Here is a 14,062-nt window from a genome sequence, read left to right as displayed (position 1 = left end):
AAAAGGGTGTTTGCAAGCCCAGGGAGAAAGTTTCTGCGGCCGATTGGAGTTCCCTGCCTTCTCCCAAGCGCACTCTGCCCCTCAGCACATCTGGCTTTTCCCTGCTCGTGAATCACATTTCCCACAGCATTTATCTCTGACCTTCTCCGCTGTCTTCATGCCCTTGAACCCCACCCAGCCCCCTTCACTCTTTGTCCTACACTTTTCCAGAGATCGGGGCCATCCACTGTGAGTGCTCTCACCTTCTCTCTTCTTCCCCTCGGGATCTCCTCCCCCGTCCCCTCCCCTTTTCTTCCTGCCCTCTCCAGGCCACTTTTCCTCTCTCCTGGATGGGTCGCCTTGGCACTACTTGGCACTACTCCCTTTGCTCTCTCGCACCGCATCTTCTTTTTGTACTGGCTTCTTCCCCTGCCTGCAAACACGGCACAGGCCTCTGTCCTGCCTGCTCAACAACATCCCTGTCCTACCGTCCTTCTGGAAGCGGTCACCCACACTCATTGCATTGCCTCTACTGCTGGACATTCACCTATCCTTTTTTTAAAAAAAAAAAAAAAAGTTTATTTATTTATTTATTTATTGGCTCTGTTGGGTTTCCATTGCTGCGAGTGGGCTTTCTCTAGTTGCGGCGAGCGGGGGCTACTCTTCATTGCAGTGCGCGGGCTTCTCATCGCAGTGGCTTCTCTTGCTGCGGAGCATGGGCTCTAGGCACACGGGCTTCAGTAGCTGTGGCTCGCGGGCTCTAGAGCGCAGGCTCAGTAGTCATGGCGCACGAGCTTAGTTGCTCCGCGGCATGTGGGATCTTCCCAGACCAGGGCTCGAACCCGTGTCCCATTGGCAGCAGATTCCCAACCACCGTGCCACCAGGGAAGTCCCTCACCCATCCTTAACCCAGAGCTTCCCAAACTTTTTCCCATCATAACACACGCAGAAGATGTTGCTGTTTGAGTGGCACGTGGCATGTGTGTGCCAGGCTGAGGAAAGGCAGGGCTCTGGTTGCCCTGAGGACGAGAAGCGCTGTGGCAGCAGCCCTGTAATCTATTCCCAGCACATGCCTGAGATCTTTGCAATTCGACCCTGTCCGCCGCCCCTCGCCATACTTTTCCCCCTAAAATAGCCTTCCTAAAGACCACCAGTAACTGAATGCTAAATGCAAAGACCTTTTCTTTGTTTCCGTCTTCGTTGACATCCAAGTGGCATTTGACATACACTAGTGGTTGAGCGCTCAGACTCTGGGGCAGGCCTGCCTGCGTTCAGTTCCTGGCTTTGCCGTTCTCTAGTGGTATGACCTTGGGCAGCTTATTTAATGTGTCTCGGCCTTGCTTTCCTCATTTGCAGAATGAGGATAATAAAATACCTACCTCCTAGGGTTGCTGTGTGAGTTAAATAGTTGCCGTACGGAAAGTGTGTAAGCGGTGCCTCTCTCGTCAGAAGTGCCGGGAGTGTCTGCTGTAGCTTTTGAGTCCCCCTCCTCTGAGGCCCTTTCTCCTGTTTCTCCTCATATTGGACGCTCCCAATCTTTCTCCTGGCTCTTTGAACTCCCTTGGTTTTTGTTTGTTTCCATTCTCCAGTTTCTCTTTTGGCTCCCCAAAATGGAGGAGGGCGTAGAGAATGCAGCCTCGACTCTCCTACTTCCCTTCTTCCCTTCTTGGACCCTCTGGTCGATGATGCCAGCTCCCACCCTCAGCCCAGTCATTGCCCCAGGCGAGTGCCTGCTGCAGACCGCCCTCCGGGCCCCTGCACCTCAGACCCAGGAGTCCGCAAAATATTTGAATGTTTTATTTTTGTCTTAAAAGTAATAAATGTTCATTATAGAGAATACAGACACATTGAAAGGATTAAACATCTTTAATCCCACCACTCAGCAAGCACCACTGCTGAAAGGCTCTCAAGCTGGGCTGCGTTTCCCCCAGGGAACATTTAGCAATGTCTGAAGACATTTTTGGTTTTCATCTCGGGGTTTGGGGGAGGTGCTACCGGCCTTTAGTGGGTAGAGTCCAAGGATGCCACTGAGCGTTTTACAGAGCACAAGAGAGAATTAGCCCAGTAGTGCCAGGGCTGAGAAACCCTGTTCTGGACCTTTGTCTCTACATAAATGCTCCAAATAGAGCAAACTGGGATTGGTTTTCTCTCTGCCTTCGTCCTGCTTTGCACCTGTGTTCTCTGTTTCTGTCCATGACTGCACCTTCTCTTTCAGCCCCCATCAGGTCCAGTAAGATTCCCCACCTGTCACATCTTCGGCATCCATCCCTTCTCCCTTCCAGTTTGGCATTGATGGCCACTCTCCCAACTCATAAGAAAGCCTCCAGCAGGCCCTTCGCCTCAAGCCTCCTGCTCGGCCTCGCCCGTGCCTCCCGTGTGCTTAGAGGCCGCTCGTCGACTTCCACCGCCTGCAAAGTCCGTGCCCTGAGCTCCCTAAGGGCAGTAGCTCCCCATATGACTGCTCTTTGTGCCCCGCCAGAACCAAGTGGCGCTCTGAGCACAAAGCCGGCGCTCAGTGGATCTGTAGAATTTGTACTAATGAATGGTTGCGTGAAAGAGAAAGCCGAAAAACATTCTCCCTCACAACCTGTCCATCTTTGCAGATCCTCAGTGAATGGTTTGGCCAGACTGTCATCCGCTCCTGCACCAAACTGAGCTATGAACATGCACAGAGCATGATTGAAGGCCCCACTAGGAAGATCCCCGAGGAGGAGCTGCCCCCCGTCTCCCCGGAGCACACCAGTGAGGAAGTGCACCGGGCTGTTTTGAACCTCCACCGTATCGCAAAGGAGTTACGCCAGCAGCGGTTTGTGGACGGCGCACTTCGTTTGGATCAGGTCAGTCGCTGCTTTTTTGTCAACAACCAGCAGGTTTGACTTCGGCCAGAACCTAGTGTGTGTGAGGTTTCGCGCGGCAGTCCTGGGCTCCCCCCTCCTCCTTTCCTCAATCACTGCGCTGAAATAGTGTCCTCTGAGGCAGGCAGGAACCACCCCCCACCTGCCCTGCCAACTCCACAGGCACCCAGGGCCTGATGACATGAGCCAAGGCGAAAGGGTGGTGTCTGTCTGGGTGGCTCCGTGACCAGAACTCCCATCTGGTCTTCCTGGTGAGGCTGGATCCAGTACTTGATCCTCACCCAGTTTCCATCTCACATCCCTCTTACGGGAGTTGGGAACAGGAATCATGGAAGTGTAGAAAGCAGTTGACCAATATCTGATTGTTAGGCTTTAAAACAAAAGTGTTTCTTCTTATCCCTTGTCTTCCAAAAAGATTTATATGTTTACAAATATCTGGATTAATATCTGAAAAAGCAGAGAACTGAGGAGACTGTAGAACGTTGGCTGTTGAAGAAAGCAGTGGCCCCGAATAGTATCGATTGCTCTTGAGTACCACGGGCATGCTGACGGCCCTCTGGGACTCAGACAGCTGCCACTCAAACCTGGTCGACTTCCACGTCTGAGAGTTGGTAATTCTTAAGATCCAGCAATTCCTTCCTCATTACTTGCCAGTACGTTACAGAGTAGAGCCTTTGTTCCATATTGTGCAGCGTTTTTCTTCTCATTTATATTTCTTACCCGAGCCCCAGAGAACTCGCTCTCCTCCCCTGGTCTCTGTACGCTGTGGGAAGTCTCTGGGAATTTGGAAAATGAGTTGGGCCACACGATTGGCTGAGGGAGCCGTTCGTCAGACCATTGGCAGAGCGCAGCCTCGCAGAGACTTCTTTCTTTCTCTGAGCCTTTCAGCTTGGAGAGATCTCAAAGTAGAGTAGTTTATCAGAAATTATGATGAATTATGAGTAGCTTATCAGTAGTTTAACAGCCTTGTTTTAAAACTTTCTAATTGAAGATTTCATTGCGTCCTACTTTTTGTGATAAATTTACACAAATGCTTCTCAGAAGGCATGGCAAACAGTTGCTGCTCTGGGCCTACGAATAAGTTAGTGGCTCTTGGAACAAATGGATCATCTGTTCTCCCTGTGCTTGGAGGAGTCAAGGCATCTTCTGGAACCCTCATGCCCCTCCTTCCCTTGCCTGGGCTCAGGTAGCCTGAGCAGACCTGCCTGCTCGAGAATGCCACTTGGGAGACAGTAGGCAGAGTGGCTGCTGAAGGAGATGGCAGAGCCAGTGGAAGAGGCGTCACGGGCATGGAAGAGGATGGAGGATCTCCTCTGCTTCCTTTAGTGAGATCATTCTTTGGGGCGTGAAGCTCATTCTCACCTACCAGCGGCTGCCTGGTTGTAAATCCAAGGATGCTTCTCGGTGTTTGCTTCCTGGACTTCTGTCCTGCCTTTGGCCCAGGAGAGAAGCAGAGAAGCAGACTGGTTCTCTGCTTCTCTTCATACATCTCTAGTCATGTCCTGCTGGTCCCTTTGCTGGAGCCTCTTCCTCTGTTCACCTCTTTACGGTTGGCATTCCCTGGAGTCTACCCCACCCTCTTTTTCTCTATCCACACTGTCTCCCTGAATGAATTCCTGTGTTCTTATGATTTTAATTACCAGTTAGATGCTGATAACACCAAAATTAGTTTCTCCGGCCCTGCCCTTCTTCCCAGGCACTACACAGGCCTCTCCACCTGCGTCCCTGGACTCCTCACCTGGCTGCCCCACGGTCCTCTCAGCCAGTGCTCGCCGCACCTTCTGCCCGACACAGTGAGCAGTGCCCACGGTGTGCTACACGTGCTGGCTGTGCTCCCTTCCACCAGGAGTTGTGTGTATCAAGGGTCAGCCCTCTTTATTCCCATCCTGCTACACCAGTTGTACATGTTGTTATAATTATGCAGTTTAACTGAATATTAGGTAAACTGATCAAGTAAGAACATTTTTAAAAGCTGGTGTTTCTGTGAAAACTAAGTTAAATTGTTTGGAAACACTCGATGAAGAAGAATCTCCGGAAGTTCTGCTGTTTGGGTGTGACAACTATAGAAGAGTGGGGGAAAAGATCATAAAATTCAGGAGGGGGCTTCCCTGGTGGCGCAGTGGTTGAGAGTCCACCTGCCGATGCAGGGGACACGGGTTCGTGCCCCGGCCCAGGAAGATCCCGCATGCCGTGGAGCAGCTGGGCCCGTGAGCCATGGCCGCTGAGCCTGCGCGTCCGGGGCCTGTGCTCCGCAACGGGAGAGGCCACAACAGTGAGAGGCCCGCGTATCGCAAAAAAAAAAAAAAATTCAGGAGGAATTCTGTACTGAGATTGCTTTACAGATTCTAAGCTCTCACTCTCTTTTAATGAAACAAAAACTATAAATTATACATGATGAATTACGAGTAGTTTATCAGAAAAAAGTATGTAGAAATCCAATTAGCATACCTTTTCAAAAAGCTTTACATTTTTTCTGAAAGTGAATGAATGTAGATTTATGTAAATTAAGTAAAACAAATGTTTAGTTATGTATGTATCTCTTCTGTATGATTCCCCTCTTTAGCCAGCTTCTGGAAAAACTAACCCACCACTGCTTCCGGCACATCAAATGAGAGGGTTCTGTTATACCATTTTAGAAACCCTTTCCCCATCAGATTGTTATAAAATTGGATTGAATTAAATATGTTAAATACGCTAAACACTGTAAGAGACCATCAGCAGTCTCAGCTCGCATTAGGAGGGGTGTGGTAGTCAGTCAGAGTGGAAGAATGATCACAGTTTCAAGTTGATACTGATCTGTTGGCATGTCTTAGAGTCAGAATTTTATTGCTGAAAATAACTTTTTAATTAATTTTTATTGGAGTGTAGTTGATTTACAGTGTTTTCTTTCTGCTGTACAGCAAAGTGAATCAGTTATACATATGCATATATCCACTCTTAGATTCTTTTCCCATAGAGGCCATTACAGAGTATTGAGTAGAGCTCCCTGTGCTATACAGTAGGTCCTTATTAGTTATCTATTTTGTAGTATATAGTAGTGTGTATATGTCAATCCCAATGAAAATAACTTTAGATACCTGTATTTCATCAGCCCTCTCAATTTATAGATTAGAAGCTGAAGTCCCCAAAGGTTAGATGAGTTGCTTATATGCAAGAAACCCAGATAGCCCACTCTTTGTTCGCTTTTCCTCCATTTACACCATGCTGACTTGAGAGAGAAAAGTTTTACTTCAAAGTGAGAAAAAAAAACCTTCAAGTCCTAATTAGGTTCCAGTTAATTAAGGTTTGAAAATAATGGAATTGCATCCTTGGAGCTGATTCCGTGGTTCCCCAGAAAACAAGTGTGTGGACCACAGCTTTAGAAGAAGGAGCACATCGATCTCCCGTAGCGAGGGACACTGGCAAGATCCTTTATAAATCAGCTGAACGGCCCCATTCAGCCGTCCCTGCGTTTGTTCTCCCGTGCCTACTGCCTGCGTTTGCCCTCGCGAACGCCCACTTCTCCTCAGTGCTTCTGGCATAGCCTGCTGTGTGGAGCTGCTCTCTGATGCTTTGTTTGCCCCAGTTCACTGTGTCCTCGTTTTTGGTGGCAGTCCTGAAAAAAATATGTCCTCCTACACCAGCCTCAGTTAGAGAGGGTCCATGAGAGGCCTCCGTGAGAGGGGACAACGTCTGTGTCACGCTGTACGCCCTTGAACGCAGAATAAACCTGCTAAGCCAGCAGTTTTGCCTTTCCAAGAAATCAGTTTACTGTGATGATCTCCAGAATGAGTGAGGTGGAGGACACCAGCGTGGGGCCTATTTGTCAGGTCGAGGACAGACTGGTTTGGAGGTCACAGTAACCGCAGAAACGCAGAGCAGCTCGGTCACTGGGTGATTGCAGGCAACAGCTTAGGCCAGAGCTGCCTGGCCCATGTCTGAGACAGTGCACCCTCAGGCCGCAGGGCCACCTGAGCTGGCTCCAGTCCCCTGGGACCACCTGCCTGCAGTCCTGTGTGCTTACCCAGTGTATGCTCAAATATTAGCAAGTTCTGTATGTACTGTGGTGTGAAACAGACTACGAAGCACTGCCTTCGAGGTTGGTTTGACTACTCCAAGCATCTTTTTTACCTAGAGGGCGAACCTAGTTCTAAGAGGTCCTAGCTCAGTGAAATGATGCGCCTTTGCTTCGCTGCCCCGAAAGTCAGTGCAGGTGCCGAGTGCATTCTATGTGCTTTTTGGTTGGATGAGTTGAATAATATCCCTTGTTTTCTGCTGCCATGTTAAATCTAGAATTGAACGCAGGTGCTTGTGTTATTTTATTGATTTATAACAGGTCACTCCTGTTTCTTAAAAGGAGACTCCCATAAAGGGAGTCCCAGACTTTTCTGTGTTTGTAGTAAAAGTAATCATAATGGCTTATAATGATATGCAAATCTTGAGCTTTGGGGAAGGGGAGCCGTGAGAGGCCTCCACCCCCTGCTCTGGTTGTGGGGGGCGGTGCGCAAGGTCCCTGGCACTTCTGGTTGTGCACACCTGGTAGCCTGCTCCCACCTAGGGGTGGAGATGACCCTGCCTGACTCTGACATGATAGGATGACAAGGCCTCGCCTCCTTTTGGAGTTCTGTGCCTGGGCCGTTGCCTTCAGAAAGGATAGCAAGGGAGGATAGTGGGGTGCTAAATAGAGCCCCCAGACAAAAACTTCTTAGGGAATATTGACTGTTTTCAGGAAGCTACACCTACAGCTTTCTGGCACTTCCTCTCCAGCCCGACCTTACTCAGTCAGGTCATAGCGCTTAGAGGCCACTCTGCGTGAGGGCTTCTGGAGAAACAAGCATGACTGCGGGAAACTGTGCCACTTCTGGGGTCCCCGGCGGGTGGTCAGGGGATGTGAATGACTCCTGCTGAGCCGTTGACTTTCTGAATTTAGAGAAAGTTATAGTGAAGAAAATCTGGTGTTTCCATCGAACTAAAGGAGCCTTTACTAAATTCTCAGCTTCATCTTATATGATTCCCACCTGGCACAGTTCTGAAGCCCAAACCTCAGGCAGTTTCTCTGAGTGGACTTGATCGTAAAGGTAAACTTATTGGTGGAAGCAATTTTTAGATACCTTGGGACCCAAGCTGCTGTGGAAGGCTCTTATGGATGACCTTGGCCTAGCCCAGCCTTTTAAGTAAGGGCTCGGCAGACTGTCTGCAAAGGGCCAGCTAGCAGATATTTTAGGCTTTGTAGGCCGTCTGGTCTCTGTCTCAACTACTCAACCCTGCTGTTGTAGTGTGAAAGCAGCCGGGGACAAACAAATGAGTGTGGCTGTGTCCAGTACAGCTTTATGGACACTGAAATCTGAATTTCATATAATTTTCATGTCACAAAACAGTATTCTTCCTCTGATTATTTGTGAATCATTTAAAAATATAAAAACTGTTCCTAGCTTGCGAGCCATACAGAAAGTAGGTGGTAGGCCACATTTGACCTGTGGTCCGTAGTATGCTGACCCCTGCTTAAAGGAAATCCAGCTCTCTTACCCAGTCAGCTTTTAGCAGCCCTTCACCACCGCACTGGGGAGTTGGGCTGGTAATAGAGAACACTTGCGCTGAGTTACCTCTCGGGATAGTTTCACGCAATTAAGTAAATTATTCCTTTGATTAGTATCATGCTTAGCAGGTCCAGTTGGAGGCTAGAAGTAAAGGAATGAATCCGTTTAGCACCAGTTCCCTTACCCTATTTACAGTCAGGTAGCTTTAATTAGCCTGAAGCAAAAAGAGCAGTGGTTCTTAATTTCCCACCTCTGCAAGCTCAGCAGCCTCTTCACAGTCAGATCTCATCCCTTCCACCCCGCCTTCCTGAGCCCACCTGCAGAGACACTGGCTCTGCCATCTGGTAGGATGCCGAAGGTGGGAAGACAGCCACTGCAAAACTTGACTCACAGAAAGCTGTATGGCGTTTCTCCCCCCACACCCCCGACCCCTGCTGCTGTACGTAGCAACGTGTTTTGTTGGATCGTGCATTTAAAAATATAGTTAAGTATGTTTCTGTTCCTTATCTACAATGCAGTTATTTTTAAGAAATGAGCATTCCAGCTCTCTGCTGTTTTAATTTTTGTACAGTGTGATAGTTGGTGCAAGGTAAGAAGGATGGGCATAATCATCCTATCTGGCTCTTCCTTGATCTTATAATTTATGTCATCACTTGAGCACAAGAGTGAGCTACTGATCAGGCGGTTGGATATGTTTGTAGACTTGGTCTCTATTTTCTTAGTCATAGAGTCCTCCCTTCAGCAGCATGTCTTCAGAAAGCATTTATTGGGTACAGAAAGCAAGTATGTGGTAGGTGCTGGAAATGAACAGTCCCCGTCCTTAAGTTTATAGTGTAGTGAAGGAGCCAGCAGACCACACAGAAAATGTTAAGTGCTGCGACAGAGCTGTCGCAGAGTGTGGTGAGACTGCATTGGAGAGGATGGGCCCAGTCTCGGGATCAGGGAAGACTTCCCAGCAGGGGCGGTGTGTACACCAAGGCCTTTAGAAGACCTGAGGGGCTAGCCAGGCTCCGAATGCACGGGGTGGGGCATTTCATGCAAACTGCTGGCGCAGGCGTGGCAGGGGCGAGGGGTGGCGCCTTTGGGCAGCATCGCATTGCTCCAGGTCGTGTGGTGTGGCCTGCGAAGAGAGAGCAGCTCGAGGAGGGAGCAGGGACCAGGCCGTGAAGTCTGCAGGAGCGGGCTCGGGGAGCCGCGGGACGATTTCAGATACAGAAGGCACGTGATCAGAACCGTGTTCTAGAAAGAGCTTACTGGCTGTAGTATGGAGAGTAGACTGAAAGAAGAAAGTAAAGGAAGCTTATATTCCAAGAGAGAAATGACAAGGGACCAACCTGAGATCGAGCCCCTGGGGAGAGAGAAAATCACAGATCCGAGCGAGGAAGGAGTATCGGCAAGCCTTGACAAATGGACTGTCCTGATTAGATGTGGAAGGGAGGGGGCGGGCGGTGAGAGAGGAGATTTGAATCAGGGGGTCCGGCTTCAGGTTCAGGCATTGTGCATTGATGCAGTACCATGGACTGACCAGGAAATACCTTAGGATAGGAGAGCTGAGAAGAAAGCAGATGACTTCCACTGAGGGTCTGTTGCGTTTGAGGGGCCAGCTGGAGACAGAACAGGTCGAGATGTGGAATAAGCATGTGGGCATAGAGGTCTGGAGGTCAGTCAGGAGGGCTCACCTAGAGGTAGCCATTTGGGAGCCAGCAGCCTCAAAGTGGTCCTTAAGCTGCAGAGAAACGAGCTGTAGTGGGGAGGCATGTGGCACCAGACGCACAGGAGGGCGAGAAACACTTCCTCCTGCTCTGTTCTTAGTTCCTCCACTCTGTTCTTAGTTAGGCCCCTTTGGTCCCCACTTTTTCCTTAGAAAGGAAGCTTTAAATCAGATTACGAAAGCAAAAGTATATTCTTGTTAATATTTGGGTATATTGTGATTTATGAATTTCCCACTTCAGGTAGGAGGGAGGAGTGGTTAGCGTAGCATACATGTAGTTTTTAGATTCTGCATTTTAATATTACATAAGTTTTTCCCCATGTCATTCAAAATTCTTCTAAAACCTTATAATGCCTATGTAATATTCCATCATACGAATATGCTCTTAAACATTTAACCTTGCCCCAATTGTGGATTTTTAGTTTCTGATTTTTTGATACTATAAATAGTGCCGTGGCCATCTATGTTCATAAATATTTATTGTGATCTCTGGTTATTTCTTTAGGACAGTCCTGGAACTGTGCTGATGGGGTCAGAAATATAGACATATTTAAGAATTTTGAAACATTGCCACATTCCCTTCCAGAAAGATCACAGCAGTTTATCCTCTTTCCAGTAGCCTGTGAATAAGGGCACCTATGATGGAAATACCTGTCAGGAGTTCTCTGGCTACATGGAGGGGGTGGGGGTGGGGGTTGGTCTCTCTCTCTCTGAGTCAGACTAGGTCTCCTGAAATGTCCCAGTGACTGTGGTCTTGGATTTCATCTTTCCTATTGTTCAGTGTGTTACAGCATAGACTCTTCCTATTTGCATTAGCCATTATTAAAAAAAATACTCATAAGGGTCCTAGACTGTAAAATGGTAAGAGAGGCGGTTCAGAGCTTCTTCCTAAACTCGGTAAAGTCGAGACCGGAGAGTGGTCTCCTGCCCCAAACAAAGTCCTTCTTTCTACTCCTTAGACTCAATAAGAAACCCATCCTATTTGAAATGGTGCTGAGAACTATCGTTGCAGTCTCAGATCCTTGGAGAACATTTGTAACCTCACTAACCTTTTTTGTCGCTCTCACGTCCTGTGTGTAGCTGTCACACATTGTTTGGGTTGGCCTGACATGAAGAATTAAAAGGAAATCCAACTGAATTAAGACTAAAGAGGACAGAGCTGCTCTGTGTCATCTCTGCCACCATAAGAATTGCTGCACTTCTCTTTAAGGTAATGGTAAACAGTACAGGAAGGCTTTTACTAGAAGTTCAGAGCTTCTGGTTAAATGTTGACAGGCAGCGCATCACGTCAGCCGTGGAGATAGTTCTAGAATCAGGGAGGCTTAAAGAGTAATTATCACCCTGTCAGAATTTTCCCCTTTTTCCCAGTTACCAGTTTCACTATTATGAGCAAGATTTTCATCTTCATCTGTGCGTCTCATTTATACGTATATCCACAGCCAAGAGTCTGTGCTCTTTGGAGCCCCTCAGCCCCCAGGCTGTCTAGGATGGCTCTGGGGCGCAGTGGAGCAGCTGAGGAGGGAACCGCCACCGCCTCCAGCTTCCAGGGAACGTGGGGCACAGGACTCCCCAGTCAGAGGGTATTGAAATCTTTCCCTTGAAGGACAGATTGGTTCAGTAATCACACTAATTTCCTATGGAATCAGAGCAAACAATCCACATTTATGCATCCCAAGGCGTGGACAAGAGACAGCCTTGAAAACTTGACCTAGTTGTATATAAGTAGCGCTAATTACACCCACTTATGTGAGTTGGTAACCGTTTGTGGCTTGTTAGCATACGCATAAAAACCAACCTGTATCATTAAGTGTCGGAGTAACTCTGCTGAGCAGCTTGTTATTATAACCCTAAACTTCTCATGTGCTCACTCTTCCCTCAGGCATGTCACATAGTCAATTACTCATAATTTTCAAAAATTGGAAGGAATACAGGTAGTATTATTCTGGAAGTTGTTAAAAATACAGACTCAGACATGATTTCCGGCTCTCACTGGACAGATATTTCTTGAGTTCCTATCGTGTTACAAGTACTACTACTCATAGTTCTATGAAGGAGCCTTAGGCAGTGGAAGACAGACTTTCCACCCTAAAGTTGCTTAGTGAATTTGTGAAGAACTCTGTGTACTTACAAGAAACTTCAGTAAGATAAAAGCAAGGGCATAGTGAGTTGACACAGGGCTAAAGGAATACCCAACCTGATGGTTCTTAGGTAGATGGGATTAGTGAAAGAAGGCTGCTTGGGAAGGGAAGCCCTGAATCACATGGTAAACAAAGTGAAGGACATGATTGGTGAAGAGCTGAGGGTCACCGATTGCCCACCCTGTTGAGATTTAAGGGTCGTGTTCCATCACACTCCTGTCCCTTCTGAGTTCTGAACCACTGAGAAATAGACACACAAGTCAGACCGAGATCAAAAGATTCCATCTATTACTGATAAAGTTTGGATTAGAGAAGGCAGCTTGAGCCAGTTCGAGCATTTGGAACAGCCCAGAAGTTGATGCTGTAAAAAGAAACTCTGATTGTGGGGTGATTAGAGGGGGCAGAAGGTAGCCAGAGGCAGAGAGGGGAACGTGCCCTCTACCCGACTGGGGGCCGGGGATACTGGGCACCGAGTCCTAGCGTGGCCTTCGGTACTAGGTGCCCTCCAGTGCAGTGGCTGCCAGTGAGGACCAGTAGCTGATGCCCTTGCTCAGAATGGCCAGAATATATCCTCAGCAGAGCTCTGAAGACTGCTTTTTATATAACTTTAGCGAGTAAGCATGGCTCCCACTCCACCCCTAGAAGCTTTTCACTTGCCTTCCGGTTCTTTCTGCTTGCCTATTATCCAGGCTCATTTCTTATAGAACGGAAAAGCTCTACCCCCACCCCTGTAAACCTTTCTTAGTTTCCAGGAAGCTGAAGACTGAAACTGAATCCTGCTGCAGAGAAGCTTGCACTGGCCAGCGCATCCATCCCGCCTCCCGCTTAGGGCTCCCAGAGCACTTTGTTTATACGTGTCACCTGTCTTGATCACGTTTTCATGTTGCCTGGTCATTTTCCATTTGCTTCCCTGTCTCCTTCTCTAAAGCTGTAAGTTCCTTAAGGGTAAGGACAGCATCTGTTCACCTTTATATCTCCAGCCCCTGCCCAGTGCTTGTTGTTAAGGGTGTTTCAAGGTCTCTAAGCATCTCTGTACATATTGGTCTTTTTAAAAAGACGATGGGGCAGTTGTGATCTGGGAGAAGGACTGTAGCTCTAGAAGAGAGGTGTGCTTATGTAAGAGAATTAAATGCTTATTATGAATCAGAGAGGTTTCCTCCTCTTTTGAATGAAAGGGTTGGGTGTTTGATTACTTGCCAGGGCATACAGGGTGTAGGACAGGGTGTAATGAGGGCTTTCTCAAGGTGGAGTTGCCTGGACAGGTGTGAGGAGCCGGGAAGCTTTAGCACCCCAGGGGGCTGGCAGTGCTTCTGAGGCTTCCTGAGCACTTCTGTGTTCACCTCTGTATCCTCAGACCAAGCTGTGCCCCTCAGGGAGCCCGGCAAAAGAGGCTCTCTGGGGGAGGGCAAAGAGACCCCCAGTGTGCCCCCCTGGAAAGGGAGATGCTCAGGCTTGTTGGAGACCTGATTTGCCGGCGTGGCAAGGTGGGCAAGGCACCAAGCCCCCCCACCTGCCTTTTGCAAAGAGTCCTTCTGGGGTGAGCTAACATCAGCCTCCATCCGCCCTTCCCCCATGGGGAGATGGAAACGATCTGTATACCATGGTGGGATCCCCAGCCTAATCCTCCCTCTGTGAATTCTGATCAGAGCCTGCTTTTGCTTTTAATGGAAATGATTTCCACAAGACAGAGTTTCTGTATTAGTTGCTGCTGGGCTGTCTGAGAAAAGAACTCACATCACAGCTGGGGTTGAGATTGTGCCCAGATGATTCAAACTTAAGTCCCTAGCATTTCCAGGGGGCAGTGAAGTGAGACAAAGGGCTCTCACCCTGACAAGATGGTATATAAGAAACTTCTGGGGGTCG

At 48.4% G+C, this 14,062-nt stretch overlaps 1 protein-coding gene across 9 annotated transcripts in view; it reads left to right on the top strand.

Moving 5' to 3' along the window:
- The window catches only part of DIS3L2 (DIS3 like 3'-5' exoribonuclease 2), a 375,493-nt gene that overhangs the window by 297,543 nt on the left and 63,888 nt on the right, over positions 1-14,062 (top strand). For 8 of the 9 annotated variants that reach the window (XM_060151851.1, XM_060151847.1, XM_060151849.1 and 5 more), the window contains exon 13: positions 2,583-2,816. In XM_060151851.1, the coding sequence (XP_060007834.1) occupies positions 2,583-2,816 (234 nt within the window). Of the gene's footprint in view, positions 1-2,582; positions 2,817-14,062 lie in introns of those variants that run through there. The other variant, XR_009541014.1, reaches the window with a different exon arrangement.

The sequence above is a fragment of the Lagenorhynchus albirostris genome, chromosome 6, assembly GCF_949774975.1.
Source record: "Lagenorhynchus albirostris chromosome 6, mLagAlb1.1, whole genome shotgun sequence".
Taxonomy (NCBI): Eukaryota; Metazoa; Chordata; class Mammalia; order Artiodactyla; family Delphinidae; genus Lagenorhynchus; species Lagenorhynchus albirostris.
Note: the sequence above shows the minus strand (reverse complement) of the source record. Positions and strands in the feature narration are given on the sequence as shown.